The sequence below is a fragment of the Eubalaena glacialis genome, chromosome 13 (assembly GCF_028564815.1).
Source record: "Eubalaena glacialis isolate mEubGla1 chromosome 13, mEubGla1.1.hap2.+ XY, whole genome shotgun sequence".
Taxonomy (NCBI): Eukaryota; Metazoa; Chordata; class Mammalia; order Artiodactyla; family Balaenidae; genus Eubalaena; species Eubalaena glacialis.
The window spans coordinates 828,874-848,282 of NC_083728.1; the positions used below are offsets into that span (position 1 = coordinate 828,874).

Consider the following 19,409-nt stretch of genomic DNA (forward strand, 5'->3'; position numbering starts at 1 on the left):
ATGTTTATAAACAAGCCAACCTGTTTGGAGAAAAGAAGAGGAAGAATACTGTCAAATACCGAGAGTGGCTGCAGTCCGGCCCTGTGCTTTGCAGGCCCTTCAGCTGGGCCAGGTGGGTGCCCTTATCCTCACCTTGAGAGGAAACAGACTTCAGGGAAGCAGGTGCCATGGCTGCCCTCCAATGCCAGCCCCACCACTTGCTACAGTCCTTCAAGCTCTCAAAGCTCATCTCACGGATCCGTTATTTAGGGGGAACACCTGAGGGCTAGGTCCCTGTCAGGGTCATCCTTGTACCCCAGAACAAGAGCCTAGCAAACTCTTACCCACAGACGTTTAAATACCGAATAAGTGAAGACCACATGGAACCCATTTCCATCGTCAGTGAGAGTGAATGCTGACTGGGGGCAGCAGTGGTGCCTTCTCCACTTGGTGCCGCCTCAGGTTGTGTTGGACTGCCAGGCTGGGGCGTGTATCTCATACAATTTGAAGTCATTAACTTTCCCTGCTCTTGCATCTCAGGCAAGCCATGCCCTCTGACCCCAAAGGAGGTCCGATGCTCCCAGTGAAGGGACTTCCCACTGGGCACACCCAATGCAGCAGGAATGGACACATGTGAAGCACCAGGGCAGCGCAGAGCAAGGCTCTCCCCGGAAGAGTTTTGGGGGTGGTGCGGCTGGCACTCCAGGGCACAGCATTAAGAAGCAAAAGCAGAGTGCAGGAAGTTGTAAGCCATCTTTCGAGTAAGAATGGGAAGGGAATGAGAACACACATTCGTAGTTGCTCGGTTTTGCATGAATAAAGCACTGGGAGGATGAAGAGTCATCGTAGAGGGCAGGTGGGGGGTGTGCAGGGAACGGGCGCATGTGAGCGGGCCTCACACCCAGTTTTGACTTTTGAATCCTGTACACAGAGAACCTTAAGACGCTTAGCAGAGAAGTCCTCCCCGCAGCATCCCCGCACCCCACCCCCAGGTCCCTGGTCCCCACTCTGCACCACCTGAGCTCAGCCACCCCTGCCTCATTCCTCCAGGACTTGTCATCTACCCGTGGTCGGCACCTTCACGTGGTGCCCCAGCAGAGCAGGGCCATGAGGACGGGAAGATGGCCACACACTACTGGCCCAAGGAACAGGACCCTCTTCTTCCCAAGGCCCACCCCCCTCTCAGTGAGCCCCTCCACCCGCCCACCCGGCCGAGGACACGTGTGCCCTTCCTGCACCACAGCTGTTACAGCTGCAGCCGGACGACCTCAGGAGTTCAAGCAGCTCTCACGCCAGGCCGGAGCCCTTCGGTGGGGTGAATCCTGGCCGGCCGGCCACCCTCTTGCTGCAGTGCCCGCCTGCATGGCTCTGGCAGCTCAGCCCAGACTCAACTGTAACCTGGCCGGCTCCTCCCCATGCTCCATACCCCTTCCCCAGAGACCCCACAGCTTTGTCACCAACACACCCTCTCACGGCACTGCAGATCTAGACTTTGTACTTGAGACCATCTATTTCCTGCCTGCCTCTCCCTAGGGTGCAGGGATCCTGCCTGTCGGTTACTCTGCCACTCTTTCGCCACCTTCCTGAATGAAGTAAGATGCACCACACGAGCTTAAGTGGGTTTTCCCCCAAAGGAATGCTTTATTGACAAATCACCCGTTCTCTACTTTAAGGAAAAGATAAATCAGTTATTACACCTGCATCCTGCCTTCCCATCACACCCCATCTGAGAGATTCCAACCCTGGGGAAAGAGCACAGAGCAGCGTTCCTCCCAAGGCACGAGTGTGGACTGCAGCCACCCCACCCCCCTGTGTGTCTGAAGTGACCAGCAGACACTCAGGTACCAGACAGCACATCACGGTCGACCAGAGAAGACACTGAGCTGACGGCTCCTCCCCTTCGAGAGTGCACAGATGCAGGCGAGGTCTCTGCCCGCTAAGAGCCTGTAAGGCACAGAGCTGCCCCTCCAGGCGCGCCAGACGTGGGGCCCTGGGTGAGAGGCTGCTGGGCTGTGGCAGCATCGGAGCGGAGAGAGATCTTTGTAGCTCCTGAGAAAAGGCAACAGCAGAGTCCCAGCTGACCCGACGCCCTGGCCCTGACCTACCTGCGGGTCTGCCTGCTGCTCGCTGGCCCTGGCATGTGCCACACACGCAGGTTGGAGCCGCTGATCGGCGACGTGCCAGCCAGGCCCAGCTTGCACAGGGGCAGCGCCAGCCCTCTGTGAAGGTGCTGGTCTTTCTTTCTCCCACCCCCATCGGCCAGCAGGAGCTGCGCCGGTCACTGAGAGGAGAGAGAAGCCAGTTTTCTATATGGGGATGGAATGCACTCGTGAAATAAAACACACCACTGGCACAGAGGTGCTGCCCCTCGGCTGGATGCAGGATTTTACATAGTGCTCAAAATCCACTGAAGAACCCTCGTTTACATATATATAAAAACATTATAAACAAATAAAACATAAGGCGATATAAGGTGTGCACTTCAGCTTGAGTCCAAAGGAATAATATTTTCTAACTGTGAGGCTAAAGCTGCTTTGCTTAGTTTTACTTTTTGAAAAACCTGCTGCATTTAAAAAATAAAGAATTTGCTTTTGTTAAAGCTAGATCATTAGAGTAATGATTAGGCATCTGCTGATAATCAGCTTTCTGGAAGGTCTCAGAAAATGGGTAGTTTTCCTGTTTAGCATTTTGAAATAAAACTGCAGATCCGGCAGGGCTTTCTGGATGACTCTTCCTTCTGCGACTTAGGGAAGGAGTTTAGAAAACACCACGCATTTTATACTTATCGCTCTTCCCCCCACCCCCACCCCGCTTTCAACATGCTGATCAACTAACAAGACTCCCAACAGGAGCTTGGCTTTGGCTCACACCCTGGGACCCGCCACCCTGCCCGCTTCCTGCTCCGAGGCAGGACGGCGCAGTGATTTGCTGATCTACCGACAGAAGAGGAGGCATCTGTGTACAAGACATGTTCTCTGACCCATGCGAGCGCGGCAGCCACGTCTCCACGGGGATGGCGTGATTGTCCTCAACACCCGCCGCTTGAGGTTGCAGTTGTGGTGATGAGGGTGTGCTTGTGCCGTGGCCGGGCAAAGCCGCTACAGGCTTAGAAGGGCGTGTGATCGGGCAGGGGTCTGTCTCCACTCCCGGTCGGGGAGGGAAGGTTGTCACTGCCATTCTCTCTGCCACTGACAACCTTAGTCTACAGATGGAAAAAGACCAAGAAAGAAGAACATGAGACAGAGCACACACGCCTAGCAGACCCTAGGCCCGTGCTTGGAATTCAAGGTGTCCCATCTCTACGTGAGTTTATGTAACACGGACACCGCTCAGCGATAAAAGAAACAAATCACCAACACGGGAAACAGGCTGGATATCTCTCTAGGAAATTAGAGTGAAAAGAGCCAATCCCCAAAAGACTACACGCTGCATGGCTGCATTTACATGACGTTCTTGACACAACAGAAACAGAGAGCAGGTTAGGGGTTGCCAGGGGTGTAGAGCAGGGGGTAGGCAGGCCGCGATCTTTGTGGGGATGGTGGAACTGTGCTCTGTTGTGACTGTAACAGCATTGTCTCCTGGTTGTGACACTGCAGGATGTTACCACCGGCGGAAACTGCACAAGGTACAAGAGCTCTCCGTATCATTTCCCATAACTGCACGTGAACCTACAATGACTAGTGACATGTCCCACCCCGGCAGAACTGGGCGGTCCAGATCCAATTACCTTTATGGTCCCAACTCGGTCCTCAAATGACTTGAAGGTGGCAGAATTCCTTTAAAGAGAGAGAAAGATGTCAGTATAAGGAGCACATTGTTTTGTCACCCTCCTAAACCTGAAGGAACTCAGGGTTAGGGTCATCCTCCGGAGAGATCCCTGAGAGATGCCGAGGTCTCACTGCAAAAACGTGACGAGCCAAAAAAAGGGGAGGGGGCACACATGTTCGGAGGCTTCCCCAGGACAGAACCGAGGTCAGCCACACCCCCCAACTGCAGGACAGAAGATCTGCATGCCACCAGCTGGTGAGCCCCAGACTTTATCTGGGCAAACTGCGGACCCCTCGACTGGGCAGCCGGGGGATGCCGGGCACGTTTCTGCTGCGCCCTAAATGCACACATCTTGGGGTTATGGAAAGTCCCACGTGTTCTTCACACAGATCTCTCACAGAAGTCGAGCAAGAGGAAAACCAAGGAGCATCCGGAGAGCAGAGAGTGACGAGGAGGCAGAGGAGAAAGCAGGCCAGGCCTGGTCCCACCCTGCCCCCGTCCCCCTCCCTGGCTCCGCAGCTCCCTGAGCCCAGGCCTCTGGAGGCAGCCTGTCAGTGACCCCTGGCATGCTCGGGGGGCAGCAGCTGCAGCAGATTCTCCTGGGACGGGGACATGAGCTCTGCGGGGACCCAGGCTGCACTACAGAGCAGGAGCGAGCACAGGTGGGGACTTCGAGGAGGAACAGGTCTCGGCTCTGGCTGTTCTCAGGATATAAACATCCACCATAAAAATCTTGGAGACACCTGAGACCTCTTGGCGTGTGCAAGCCTCTCTGCCCCTTCCGGCCCGGCCCTGAGGGCAGCCCTGGAAAGTTCCAGGTGGAGCCCAGTTTGGGGCCTCACCCCCACCAGCTCTTCAGCCTCGAAGAGTTATCTCCCAACCCTGAGCCAAGAGGACGCTGAGGGGGAAGGTGGTCCTTGGTTCAGGGGTTTGGGGAGTGAGACGGACCAGCCGGAGCCACCCCCTCCCACCGGCCTCCCAGTGGGGTCCCAGCGGGCTCGGGGAGCCGTGGGGTGCGGGGGCACGTTACCTCATGGCCGGCATACTTATGGAGTGGCGGATGGAGTGGCTGCTGCTCGGAGGCGTGGTAGGAGCAGAGGAGGAGAGTTAAGGCGAGGACAGGACCGGCCTCCCCGTGCAGGAAGCTGAGCCCCCACCCAACCCACACCACTGAAGCACAGAGAAGCCGCAAGGCTGCCCTCCGGGGGAGAACCAGACCCGGGTGCCCCTCACGTGGCCCCAGAAGCGTGACACTGCCGGAGGAGGGTGCTGGGACAAGGAAACTAAGACGCTCTCAGCCTGGGGTGCTAAAGACACTTCTGGTGCCAAGAACCGCCAGGTGTCCCCACGTGACTTCAGAGCAAGCTCCAGAGAGACCAGCAGGGCAAGTAGGAATATTTAAAGTCACAGACTGTTCTGGATTTGGGTTCCAGACCTCCAAGGCAGAGGAGCGGCTTGATCAGCACGAGGTAAAGGACACTGAGCCGGTCCCAAGCGCCCGCGGCAGAAAGAGCGCTCGGTTGCGGGGAGGAGGAGAGCAGCTCCACTTTGAGGGGCAGGACCGCTCTGGGGGAGAAGGACATGGCGACACGACGGCTCGAGGGCTGGCAGGGCCCCTTCCAGGAATAGAGTCAGGGGTGGGCCGATGGCTACTCGGTGAGGCCGGGTCAGAGCGGGAGGCGACAGGACCCAGCGGGCTGCACAATCAGGGGAGGAGCCCTGCACCCATCACGCTGCCGGTGACCACCTTGCTATGCTGGCCCCACCCCCACCTTCATCCGCACAGCCTCCCCCGGGGCCAGCCGTGCCCGGCGTGTCCAGCGTCAGTCTTACCTAAAGGAGTGTGAGAAGGGCCGAGCCCTGAGAGCGGCGGCAGGAGGAGAGAGGAGATGCAGCGTTAGGAGGGGCGCCTGGTCCTGCCCCGGCCCCTCTGCTCGAGCTCCAGAAGAGCGCAGGGACCCCAGCGACCACGCTGCCGGAGGAGGGCACGTGCCCCCTCTCCAGCCTCCGCCCCACCCTCCCGGATGCGGTCACATACGAGGGACCCTCGCATCTGACTATGCCAAAGACTGGAGAGAAGGAGCCCAAAGAAACAAGCAGAGCGAGGGCGTGAGGTGCTCTTCGGCCCCCGGGGTCCGTGCCTCACCCAGGACCCCATCAGCCTGCACTCCAGCTGGGCCGGGGCGCCCCCTGCACCGCGACAGGGCCTGCGACACCCCCAGGGCTGAGAACTTCATGCTCTGGCTCCATCACCACAGATGAGAGAAGCTGACCGAGAAATCTGAGCGTGTCCAAGGGCAGCTGCCCGGGGGGACAGGGGGTTGGGGAGGGGGACGAGGCCACCCCAACACGGAGATCATTTCAGAAGTGACAGTCACGTGGCCTGATGTACCCACACCGCTCTGGTGGGCGGCAGGACCTGCTCCGCTCGGCGGGAGAACGAGCCCAATGGTGAGAGGAGGCACGTGTCCCGTCAAAGGTCACCCAGCTGGACGGAGGCCTGACCCTGCTTTAACTGGGCCTTTGGCCCCAATCCAGTTCCCCACCCCCGGGGATGCAGAAGGCCTCTCGACCCGGGCTACTCCTGGACAGGCCCTTCGAGACACCAGTGTGGGGCTGCTGTCCTGAAGGACTGAGCAGCACCTGACCCTGAACCTGCAAGGGAGACCTCCCTGGGCCTGGTTCTCCTTCTCGAGAAGCGGGCAACTCCGTCAGCCTCGAGCTCCAGACCACGGACGTAAATGGGCCTTGGCCTCAGAAACCACCTGAGACCACGTGGTGAGGCGATGGGGACACACCGAGGACCCTGAGACCCAGAGATCACAGCACCACTGGAATCACGAGAGCAAGACCAGCAGCAGGCACACAAGGCCCCGGAACGAGACCCCAGCCAACAGGCCCCGTGACCACGCGCCGCTTCCCCTGCCGGGCTGACTCACGCACGGCGGGCACGGGACCTGCAGCGACACGGCCACTCTGGGTTCTGAGCAGAGAGCGGGGGCAGACGGAGCACGGGCCGCGTCACTGCTCCCCCAGATCGAAGCCGTTCGTGTGAGGAACTGCCCAGCCGGCTCGCCTGCAGCCGCTTCCACCCGCGCCCGGGGCTCTGCCCTCTCGCCTGCTTTCCACCCAGAGTGCTCCGAACACGCTCGAAAGTGAGTGAGAATACTGAACGTGAGCGCATGACACCAAAAAGAGAATGTTCCCAGAAGAGGACGAAGCAGACCTCTGTCACCTGCTTCAGATGCCCTGTCATCAGACCAGCCTCTGCAGGAAAGCACAGACCCGAGCAGACGCTCCCCTCGCTCTGTGACGGGCCCTGGGAGTGAGGCCTGGCTGCCAGGGGCGTGTGATCAGCCTGGCTCAGGTGGCCACAGTAGGCATCCCATCCAGCGTCACGGGAGACTCATCCAGGAACACACCCAGAGTCAAGCGTGAGCCGAGCAGCGCGAAGCCTTGGGGAGCAATTGCCACAGGCCCTCCTGCTGCCAGCGCAGAGCCACCGCCTGGGGGGGGGGGTCCCTCTTGTGCCCAAATCACAGCCACGGTGGGCAAGGCCTGCATCCGAGCGTGGCCCGCAGGGACCCCCAGTGTAGAGGGTGCACCCCTGAGGCACAGACTGCCTAGTACTGACTGTTCAGCTTCTCCGAAGGTTTGAAGTTTTTCAAAATAAAAAGCTGGGGGGTCAGGGAGAGGAGAGGGGTAACGATGTCAAACAAACACGGATAAAACGTGAGCACGGCTCCAGGCACCAGCTGTCCTCTGCTCAGCCGGGTGGGGCCTGGGGCTCGTGAGTGCCTGTGGCCAATCGGCCAGGGCAGGGCTCCTATCTTGAGGCCCACGAGGCAGCCACAGGCTGTGAGGCAGGGAAATGCTTACCCTAAGCAGGCAAGAAGGAGCCCACTCAAGGGTGAGAGGTGAGGGATCAGGGCCAGGGGGACCCCCAACGCCATGGTCAGCAGGCCAGACCCGCGGCATCTCCATAGGATTCTTGGCTATGAGGAGACAGAGCAGGGCTGGCAGTGGAACCCGGGGGGCCAAGTCCAGGGTGCTGGCGATGGGGATGATCCGCACTGCCCGCTGTCTCTCACCAGTTAGTCCCAACAACCCCGAGGGAGGCCCTCGTGAGGGCACAGCGAGGAGGGAGCTCAGACAGGAGTCACACCCTGGTCTCTGGCTCCAAGGAGGCCCTGCGGGGGCAGCAGCGAAGCCCAGAGCAGGAAACTCAGGGTGAAGCCTGGCTTGGGAGCGGCGTGGCCATCGGGCTGGGGGTGGGCACTGCTGTGTGCGGTCCACCTAGTGCCCGGGCCCCCCACGCTCCCTGGCCCCAGAGGCACTCGGGTGGCCACCAGGGTCTCATCCACTTCTGGGGCAGAACGCCCAGTCGGGGGCCCTAGTGTGCAGCCGCACGCTCTCTGAGGGCAGGCCTGGCAAACACCCCGAGAAACACCACGCTTGTCCTCGACTTGTCCAGGCTGGCGGGCCACCCAGGCTGACGCTGCCCCCAGGCCGAATCGTTTTCTCTCCATGGAACTTCAACAAGAAGCATCGCCTCCACCAACCCCAAGTACCAAAGTTCCCCACAGGCACCAGTGACCTCCCCCCACCCCTCACCCCGAGAAACATACAATTAAATGGCAGAGGCAGCCGGTACACAAGGGTTTGTGAACCAACTGGTCCGGGGCTGGTGTGGCCACACCTGCGGGTGGTGAGGGGCCCCTGAGGCATGTGCATCTGAGCCCGGAGGCTCAGGCAGGCTTCCTGCAGACCCTCTAGTGGATCTAAACCCCCTAAAACCCCACCTGCCCGTCCCAGGTCTCAGGGTGGAGGTGTCGGGCCAGGGAGTCTCACCTCATGTCCCCAAGCTTCCGGCTGATGGCAGAGCCCATGGTGGACAGGGCTGCTGAGGTCTTCTGTCCTGCCTGAGAGAGGGTTTCCTGGGTCTTCTTGTAGCTGAAAGGAGAAACACCAGTTAAACCAACCAAACTGAAGGCGTAGCCATGCCTCCCCACACCAAGGACAAGGCACCCAGAGAAAAGAGGGGGCGGTCAGGGCGGTGAGTGAGCCTGGCCACCAGGGAGAGAACACGTGTCCTGTCTCAGGGCCCCCAGGGGACTGCATGAGGGACAGACGCAGCACTGCCAGGTCACGACCCCCCACCCTGCAATAACGCCGTTTTCTGCTCTTCCTGTAATGCAGGCTCCCCTCCCCTCCCTGGAAACTTACTTGCCCCACCTCTCTCGACTCCTGCAGCAAAGAGGCCCACAGAGCCCAGGGCCTGCGGCCAAGCAGACCAGCCCCTCAGGCCCTCCTGGGGCTTCTCTCTTCTCTTCTTGTCTAAGACAGTCCTCCGAGGACAGAACAGCTCGACCACACCCACAGGGGATGCAGCGGGCAGCGCGGCCTGTGCCGGGCCAGCCTTCAGACCCCGAGCAGCCCCTCCAGCCCTCCATCCTCCTGTTCTGCATCTACCATGTCCTTTGAGAACTGGTTCAAGGGGGTGGTCTTGGCGCCCCAAGGAGACGGCCTGTTCCACACCCTCCTGCCCCGTCCACCCACAACGAGATGGCTCGTGACTTCAACGGCAGTGGCACAGGCACGGGCAGGGTGCCTGGGCCACAGGGACGGCAATGACACCCTCAGGCCCAGACTGAGAGCCAACACCTACAGCCGCCAGCACCCCACCCCGCCCCCCGTCCAGCCCCCACCAGAAACAGAAGACACAGCAGCCTGAACCCAGGAGCTCCTTTCTAGCCAAACTGGCAACCCCACAATAATGGCTCGAGATGGTAGGGCTCCAGAGACGCCAGCTGGCTCCGGCCCTCCTGGCACCCCCAGGTCACAGGGGGCTGGCTCGGACGGCACCAGCAGTGGGGCTTCCCGGCCCCCCTTTCCCATCCACCCCGCACCGTCGCCCTTCGGGAGGCCCCACGTGAGCGCCTGCTACCCGCCTCCCTCAGGCCAGCCTCCTACCTGGAGCCCTGCACTCCCCGTCCTGTGGGGATGGCCTGGCCCCAAGCACCCTGGAGGAGCCTCCCTCCCCTCAGCTGCAGCCACTCACAGCACAGCAGGGCCCGGGCCTCAAAACATGTGTCGCTTCCCAGCAAGAGTTTGGAAATATCTTGAAATCGCTAAGACATTTGAGTTTATCTCAGTTTCCAGAAGGTCAGTAATTCTGGAACACGCTGTTAATAACGGGGAAAAAATAATTTCTAAAATCCTTGCTGAAAAATCTGCCTCTGCGTTTTCTGGATTCAAAAACTAATAAGATGCCTCATTCTGAACCCAGGCCTTAAAAAACCCTGACAACGAGAAATTCCTCCCCCAGTGGTAGTCTGACACGATCACAGAACTGACGTGAACAGGAACTCAAAGTCCAATCACCTGCCCAGCGACCCAGGTAGCTGGACAACTGGGGCCTGGACAGGATCCCCTGGGCCGAGCGACAAGGTCCATTCTAGGCCACAGCTGATTCGTACTAAAACCCAAAGTCCACACCCTCCTTTCAGAGGACTTCCACACAGACTGTGGTCGCAATTCTCCCAGGCGCCTTCTGACTTGAAGACACTTTCACCCGGAGCTGCCACCTACACCACGGCCTGTCTCAGCATCTCTCAAGACGGTGGCAACAGAAGTGGAGCATCCTGAGGGTGACTCAGAAAGGGGCCCAGGCACTGAATCACCAGCAGGAGAGGCGCGTGCTGTGGGCCACTCTGCAGGGCAGCACCCCTCTGGGACAGATGTGGTGCGGAGGCCAGGGCAGAGCCAGCGTCTGTGTCCTGGTAACTCGGCCCCACCCGCGCTTGAGAGCACCAGGCTGTGCGGCCCTGGCCGCTGCCCCTCTGGGAATTCCTTTCACCTTTTAGGAAAACAAAGGCCTCCTCCCACGATCAGTGAGCATGACTGTCAGTCAGAGGGAGGCATCTGCTGGATGCTCCTCCTCCAGGATCCTCCCTTGGGGGGCCGTCTCCACCTCCCGCTTGGTGGGGCACGTGATCCCAGACTGCCTGGCCAGAGGCTACAGCTCCCTGACCACAGTGAAAGCACAATCTTATTGTTGGTCTGCAAGGCTGGGAAGATACCATCCAGCCCCACCAGGCACCCCTTGACCACAGAGGAGCTACCTGAGAACAAAGCCACTGTGGGGAGAGTGGAAGGGGGAGGGACACAGGTTGGGAGTGCTGGTCAGAGCCCCGGGCGGAAGGCCTGGAGCTGGGGCTTCTCGCCAGGCGAAGCCTCCCCGTCCCTCCTAGGCTGACACTATCTGTAGCTGTGCTTTCTGTCACCTGCGACCAAAGAACTCAATATGCCAACGAGTGACTGTGCGATTTATTAGTGTCCACGCAAAGCACGATTTTAGCTATGATCTACCTAAAAAAGGATCCCATTAGGTGATCACTTCACGACCAACAGAGCATGGCTGCTGAATCAACAGCTGGCTGAGGGAAGAGACCCCCTCCCAAATGGCATCAACCCACTCATGACAGGACCACTGCACCAGAGCTAAGTGCTCGGGCTGCACACGCCCGCCTCCTCCCCCGGGCAGTGCTCTCCGAGAGGGATCCACCAACACACGGATCGCGAAAGACAGGGTGGCTCCGAGGCTCTGGACGCGGAACCCCAGCAGTGGTCTCCGGCAGCCACCGCTAGGGAGGCACCAGTCAGGCGCCCCCGAGAGTGCAGAGCAGCTGTGTCGTGTTGTCCCCGTCCTGGGCTATCATTGCAGAGACACCTCCAGCCCTGACAACTCTACCACCAGACTTGGGGCTAAGACCTCGTGGCCGCTGCCTGATGAAGCGCGTGAAAAGGGCCATCCCGGGCTTCCCTGGTGGCGCAGTGGTTGAGAATCTGCCTGCCAATGCAGGGGACACGGGTTCGAGCCCTGGTCTGGGAAGATCCCACATGCCGCGGAGCAACTAGGCCCGTGAGCCACAACTACTGAGCCTGCGCGTCTGGAGCCTGTGCTCCGCAACAAGAGAGGCCGCGATAGTGAGAGGCCCGCGCACCGCGATGGAGAGTGGCACCCGCTTGCCGCAACTAGAGAAGGCCCTCGCACAGAAACGAAGACCCAACACAGCCAAAAATTAATTAATTAATTAATTAAAAAAAAAAAAAAAAAGCACTACAATCCTGGATTTGGATTGTGAATATCAGTATTAAAAAAAAAAAAAAAAAAGGGCCATCCCACCAGCCACACTTGCAGGCCCAGAGCCACAGGGTCCGTTCAGAAGAGTCAGAACCGTGATCGTCGGAAACAGTATCCCAGCAGTTTCCCGTCAACTGGCTTTACAGAACAGCACTAAGATCTCCCAAGGCTATTTTCAGCTTTGGTCTGCACCATGAGCCTGCCTGCAGCGACGGGCTGCCCTACCAAGCCACGCAATCAGCATGAAACTCCAACCACCAGACCCACTTGGTGCCCGGCTCCCCTCGTGACCCCAGGCTGCAAAGGCTCCACGCATACCGCTGGCCAACCTGGGCTTACGGGCACCTCCAAGACAAGCTGGGTCACAACTGTTTCCTTTCAGCCCAACACTGAAGGGCTTTCTGCCCGTGCCTTCTGGCAACCACGACAGCACTTCCTTCTAAGCAAGACATCCCAGAAAGTGACTATTTTAAAATACTGCAGGGGCTTCCCTGGTGGTGCAGTGGTTAAGAATCCGCCTGCCGATGCAGGGGACACGGGTTCGAGCCCTGGTCCGGGAAGATCCCGCATGCCGTGGAGCAACTAAGCCCATGAGCCACAACTACTGAGCTGTACTCTAGAGCCCACGAGCCACAACTACTGAAGCCTGGCGCCTAGAGCCCGTGCTCCACAACAAGCCCGCGCACCACAATGAAGAGTAGACCCCACTCGCCGCAACCACAGAAAGCCCGCGTGCAGCAACGAAGACCCAACGCAGCCAAAAAATAAATAAATAAATAAAATCTAAAAAATAATAATAAAATAAAATAAAATCCTGCACCACCCAGTTCAAAGGCTATAACCAGACTGGAGCACGAATGAAGTGCTATCATCTTGTTTAAGAATCGCAACTAAAACGTCGGCAGTCCTCCTGGACCAGAGCTCCGCCAGACACAGAGCTCCCCACGAGGGTTCTGCGCTCTACTTCTTTCCTGTGTGGCTGAGAGCTTGGCGCTTCTCAGGCCACAGGAGCTCCTTCGAGATCTGACCCGCACGGCCCACGCTGCGCCCCCAGCTCAAGAGCCACCCCTAAGTGCAAGAAACCCTGAAAGCACCACAGCTGGAGCCAGGTCTGCTGGGGAAGGAGGGGGAAAAGCACCGTCAGCGTCAGTCCAGATGGCGCCCCAGGTGCATCACCAGCCAGAGACGCGGCCCAAGCTCAGCTCCGGCCTCTGATCTGAGGGACACACATCAGGCAGGGGCAAGTTTTCAGTGCGGTCTGGTGGCGGAGTGAACTTCCTTCAGCGTCTGCACCCTCTTCCAGAAGCATTTAAAGGACAGTTTCTTTTGTGTTTGAGAGGAGAAAAATTATATTAAAAATAAAATAGCCAAGAAACACCACGACTAGGTCTGAGCCAAGTGCGCACAGCCTCCCTGTCCCTCAAAGAAGCGTCAGGAGGGGAGAGGATGGAGGTGCCGGCAGCAGAGGCACTCACAGGTCCGACTGGGTCACTTTCTCATTCCACTCTCCAAGTTTCTCAGAAGTTTTCACGTAGCTAAAAACAGAAAGTCTGTGGTAAATTATTTAGAAAAACGACTTCAACTCAGGTTTCAAACTTGCAAGTGAAATTCCAGGGAAAACAGAGAAGGACCACTTGGCAGGAAGACTGGACGTTCGGCCTGCTTCTGCTCAGCACCTGCTCTGCAGGCCCAGGTGAGGCACCTGCAGGCCCAGCCGCTCTCCTCATGCCGAAGGAGGGCCTGATCATTCGACGGAAGCTGTCTCCTGGGGAACAGCTGGGAGCAGCAAGGAGGGCACAGCCCATGGCCCCAACACAGTACTCTGACAGCCACCCTTTGGGGTTCAAGGCCTACAATTTCCTAGGACAGAGAACTGGGCCTTTCCTAGGGCAGATTTATGAAAACTGACTTGGTCTTCCTGTGGGGACATGGCTTCTCAGACAGTGGGAAACATCTCCCATCCCCCCACCTTGGAGGATATGTTTCAGAGGAGCCACACAGCCGCACTACCCAAATTCAGAGAGCTGCGGCACAGAGGGTCTGGGTCAGAGGTCCTGACCACGTCATGCTCATGAGAAGGACTCATGTCCACTTCGGCAGACGCTGACCTGTGGGGACCACTGGAAAACCAGCCTCATTAAGCACCTAATTCGTGTTCTCTCCAATTTAGACCCTGAAACATATTCTTCTTGTCAATTTCTGCTTGGACAACTAGCTAGCATGTCTGCCGCCTCTTAAAAACACGTGTAGACTCTACACTTTTTGAATAAATACAAATTCAGTTGCTGGCAAGGATTCAGGGCCCCCAGCTGGCTGCTTCCAAGCGGCACACTTGCTGCCCGTTCCCAGGAGGCACCTCACCCCCAGGACTCAACGCCCATCAAGCAGGTAGAGCAGACACTCACGCGTTAGAGACCTGCACATCATGCCAACCCCTGGACAGGTTCTGCTTCAGGCCCTCCAAGGCAGAAAGGCCCAGCCTCCTCTTCAGCTCTCCACAGTGCCTCTCCTTGGCTGCCAGCACCTGGCGCAGAGTGACAACCTCCTCCTCCACCTGCAAAAGCACGGTTACCAGGATTCAGCCACCACTATGGCAGGAAGTGACCACCATCCTTACACACGTCGCAGTGAAGGCCTTCTCAGAATCACCCAAGAATTTTCCATTTACAGAAACACAGCTCGTCTTAGGAATAGTCTACAGCAGGCATCGGTTCTGTTTGAATGTGGCACCAGCACCTCTTCTGGAGAACTGCCCCGCCCCCCTAAGCCGAGCGTTCTGGCGGGGCTACTGACCACAGTGCCCACCCGTGGATGACAAGCAAGGCCTGTCAGAGCTCTTCCCCGGGACTAGGAACGGGTGTTAGAAGAGAGCAGCCCCTTTCTGTCCAGGCTCCGGGTCTGGGTGTGAGTAACAGAAGGTGGGAGGGTTGGCAGCCAGGCCCCATCTGCACCATGGGGGAATTCCACACGTCAGGGGAAGGAAGCAGAGCTGACAGACGGATGGGTGGCCAGAGACCCACGTGACGGAGAAACAACCCTTATGACAACATTTGCGTTCCCAAGGTCAGCTGCAGGCCTCGGCAAAAGCCACTTACACAAGCCCAAAGAAAATTCTCTTTTTTGCTTAATTTGAGTTGGGCAACAGAAAAAATCTTGACAATAAAGACCAGAACCTTCTCATGTCTTAAAACAAAGAGTGAACTACAGAGAGGAGCATCCTTTAGAGCCTTCCTACTTTAGATTCTCAATACTTCCTGCTCCTATGTGAACAACTACTCTAAAACAAAAGTCCCTTTCTTAAAAAAATGACTGTTTGGTTTAAGGCACTAACAACAGCCTAGAGCCCTGTATATCACTCGATTCTGCTTTAGAAAATACTGAAAAAGAAACGATTCAAAACTACAGGATCATCTAAGGCCAAACTATTACCAGTCACCCCAGCAGTGACACTCACTGCCTTGAACTTTCCATTTATGGTGCTCTGGGCACATGGGCTTAAGGGCACGTGGACACACAAGCTGAAATTTTTAAGAAACACGAGAGCTTCTTCATTTTGCAATTCACCTCTGAAAAAGAACTTGTGGTTTTATTCTCTAAACCAACATGTCCTGAAATAAAAGGCAAAACATAAGTCTCCTGGGACTTCTTGCTGCTTCTCCTTTAACCTCTGTTCAATTCAGAAAGGGCGGCTTCCTCTATGGTCTAAAACCTGGTCCTGGGGCTGGGTTTGTCCACATGACCAGCTCTGCTCAGACCCAGGCCTGGACCCAGGGTGTATCAGGACGGGCTTGTTTCCGAAGACGGAGCAGAGAACTGCAACAAGCGTGCTCCAGCCTCTGCCTGACTGATGCCAACAAGTTCATTTCCCCAGATTCTGGAATCTCAAGTGAGTCACTATTAGACTCTGTATCACACCGTAAAAAGAAACACTCTTGGCAGTTAGTCTGAATAAAAATTATACGCAGAGACTTTTGTTCTTAACTCGTATTTCCTCTTAGAGAGCTCTCATTTTAAAAAGATCACATGAAACGCTTTTTACAGAAAAAGTATTTTTAAAAGAAAAATGAAGATCCAGGGACAGATACATCCGTGGGGGTCTTGAAAGTATCGTGTTGATTCCAAAAGAGAAACTCCCAGCAGATGGTGTGCTCAGAGCAGCTGCCCCATGTGGGCATTCTCCGCATGGAGCACCTACAAGGTGCCAGACACACGCAAACCAAGGGCTGCAGAGGGCAGTTTCTGTGGGGCTCCAGGGACCATCTCCCAGGGCAACTTCTCCAGAGCACAGCCAGCACTCTGGCCCCTCATTAGGCTGGGAGGGCCTCACAGTCACCCCCAGATGCACAGCTATGACACAACACCTTTGCAAGCTCAGCCCTGAGCTCCTCCGCCTCAGCATCTGTCAGACCCTCAACAGCAGGAGCCTGGGTGGCCACCGCTGTGTCGACAGGGACGTCCGTCATGGAGTCGGAGAGCAGACCTTTGTTAGGAGAATTCAGGTTGATATCTGCCAGAGACAAAATGCGGTCAGAGAGCATCACATAAAAAGTCACAGAGGAACAGAGGACAGAGGTCTCCACCAAGGGAGGAAGCAAGGGTGCAAGGGCGGGCTTAGGGGAAAGGAGCGGGGGACCTGTGGAGACAACGCCTCTTCCCTGAAAGGTTCTGCAAAGACGGTTTTGGCCACCAGACTGAGAGCAGCCACATCTCAGGCCACCCAGGTTGCTTCTTCAGGTTCTAGAAATGCTGGCACAAGGCAGCCACTCCCTAAATCTGGTTCCTCCTGTAAGAATACTATCTTTACAGACAAGAAACCTTTGTTAAAAACAAAGCCGCTGGATCCAACAGCTCTGCCATTTTTTAGCGTGAAGGAACTTAATACAGCTGTAAACACAAGCAGCGCCACTTTCCAATCAGCGGCTCTGCCAGGGCACAGGCTAAGATGACACACAAGGAACACAGTCGGCCAGCCCCTGCGGGAGTCAGCAAAACAAAATCCGTTCAGTTCATCCCCGACCCTCACCCCGCGGCAAGAAGGCTGCGGCGGCGGCGGTGTGCAGAGGGCACTGCCTCCTCACACCTCTGCTATACCCAGACCAGGTTCGAACCCCTGCGTCACGTTTGTTCTCCACGTTAAACACGCTTTCCTGTATGCACTAGAAGTTTACAAGAAGAACAGGTCTACGTCAGTTCTTGCCAATTCCAAATGCAAGGCCGTCGTTGTTTAGTACATTATACAATCAGCATTGAAAACATCTTCCCTTTTGATCAGCACGTTCTGTGAAGAGACGGGCTCTGTATGGTGTTTGGCACATTTAAAAGTAAATTAAAGGGACTTCCCTGGCAGTCCAGTGGTTAGGACTCTGCGCCTTCACTGCCGAGTGCCCGCGTTCAGTCCCTGGTCAGGGAACTAAGATCCCACAAGCCAAGCGCGGCATGGGCAAGGAAAAAAAAAAAAAAAAAAAAAGAAAAGTAAATTAAAGGCACGAAGGCTGCAAAACAGTAAGTGTCTTTAACTGCAGGTATGTTTGTCTACTCTAGAAACCCTAGAGTCTGCTAAAAATAGGCGAAATGCCCTTAAAACCAAAGACACTCTATTTAGCTGGCCGTGTCATTCCCTTCACATGTCCCACAGCTGGAGCCATGCACTTCTGTGGTGCTCTAGAGATGTTCATTAAATGAAGCTTTTCTTTTTAATCAACAGATTTCAATATTTAACTGAGATCAACCTACGTGGTTTTACTTCCTCGTTTGTATCTGCTATGTTGAACCTACTCAAATTCAGTAAGTGCCTTAAGATCCCTACAACTTTTCTGTTCTTAAAAAACAGATGAAGGCCCTTAGACAGTGTCTGCTTATAAAACTAAAACTGGATCCCATGGAAATCACCCCCAGATAAAACTGTACACTCACCAAACATGCTGTGCACTGCCCAATCACTGGGTGAGACCAAGCTCAGTACCCCCTGCAGGCAGATGCCATTCACACCCTGACTTAGAGGAGACCAAGGTCCTTACCAAAGGACCTACAGAGAGAATTAGCACGGGCTGGTGCAGTAGGCAACACTAGGGGCCTAGAGCCCCTCACCTGGGTGAGTCTCAGCTCAGCCTATATAATCATCTGCAAAATGGGTTTTTTGGGGACCATTCTAAAAAGGTTATTCCGAAAATGGAAAAAGATCTGAGAAACAGGCTTGGAATGGTGTCTGGCACATAGTAGGTGCTCAGTAAATGTTTTCTGTCGTTCTCATGACCGGAACCCCATGCTTGTGACGAATTCTAATGTTTAATTAATATGCTGATACAGATCAAACGATAGAAAAGCACCCTGAAATCATCCAGCGTAGTTACATCAACGTAGTATTAGCACCCCCTCTAGAGCCCCAGGATGGAAGACAGACTCGTACCACCTCCTCAAGATCTTAAGCTTCCGGGCCCGCTCCACACCCCCCAGCGGCCACCTCAAACTAGTCTGGGATGTCTGTTCCGGAAACCGGCCTGGTACGCTGGGTGTGCCCCTGACTCACTGCACCCTTCCCCCTCCAGACAACTCTGCAGCAGGCTGGGCTCCGAGCTGCGCTGCCACCCAAGGGACGCTGCGCCCAACGCGAGGCGTCGCCTCCCCTCCCCTCCCCGGGCGCCGCGCACGGCACCTCGGCCCGCATCCAGGGCCGCATGGAGTGTCCCCGAGGGCCCTGCGCAGGGACTGAGGGCGGCCCGCCGGGCAAGAGTCGGGCGGGGGCAGAGTGGGAGCTACCCGGAGTGACGAAACCCAAGACTCTGTGGCGAAGGGAAGGCGCTGGGGAACCAGTGCTCAGAGCGGTCCCAGCGGGGGCGGAACACCCGCCAGGAGCTTCGAGACCGCGCGCCTGGGAGAGGAAGTGGTGCCGCGGGATGGGCGGGCGCAGGCGGAGGGGCCCAAAGGCCGCCACGCGGCGCCGGGCCCGCGGGTACCTTGGCCGGCGGAGTCCATGTTTAGTCGGCGGCCGGGCCGCAGCTGGCGTCGAAGCCGGGGTCGCGGGCGCAGTGGGAACTGAGCGGGCCGCACCAGGTGTCGCTCGCCGCTTACGCACCAGCCAGCTGAATCGCCTCAGGCGCCGCGGCATTACGTGATCAACAGCGCGACGACCCACTTCCGCTTTGACGCGCGCTCCGCCCCCCCCGTCCCGCCCCCACGAGCGGTGTCCAATGAGGGAGTGCTTTGGTCCAGTCCCGATTCATCAGCTTCAACCTGATTGGCCGAGGCTGCGGACGAAGCCGGAAAGGGAGGCCGGTCCACCAGCGAGAAGCACAGGTAGAACGGTCTTGAGGTGCACGGGGTAAGGTGGGAACTGGGAGGACTGTGCAACATGGCGCTACGGGATCCCGGAGGTGGGCCTCTTGGAGGTCTCCAAGGTGTTTGCCCCTGCCTGCGAGCGCCACGGCTCACGTACTTCGGCGGGTCAGACTCAGGCCGCTTGCGATCCCTCCGAGGCCTGACCCACTGACTTCGGGGCTCTTTTTCTTTTTGGGTCTGT

At 57.0% G+C, this 19,409-nt stretch overlaps 1 protein-coding gene across 2 annotated transcripts; it reads right to left on the reverse strand.

The window, feature by feature from the left end:
* Nucleotides 1-1,591: 1,591 nt before the first annotated feature.
* Nucleotides 1,592-18,956, reverse strand: TPD52L2 (TPD52 like 2). Of its 2 annotated transcripts, XM_061208204.1 has the most exons (8): nucleotides 18,847-18,900; nucleotides 17,234-17,303; nucleotides 16,255-16,400; nucleotides 14,299-14,447; nucleotides 13,369-13,428; nucleotides 8,599-8,700; nucleotides 3,707-3,755; nucleotides 1,592-3,181 (listed from the first exon to the last, which is right to left on the reverse strand). In XM_061208204.1, the coding sequence occupies exons 3-8, from the start codon at nucleotides 16,354-16,356 to the stop codon at nucleotides 3,086-3,088; spliced, it is 558 nt and encodes a 185-aa protein (XP_061064187.1). In that variant the 5' UTR covers nucleotides 16,357-16,400; nucleotides 17,234-17,303; nucleotides 18,847-18,900; the 3' UTR covers nucleotides 1,592-3,085. The 2 variants fall into 2 exon arrangements, with proteins under 2 accessions (XP_061064187.1, XP_061064186.1); XM_061208203.1 differs by lacking the exon at nucleotides 17,234-17,303 and having other exon boundaries at nucleotides 18,847-18,956.
* Between the last annotated feature and the right edge of the window lie 453 nt (nucleotides 18,957-19,409).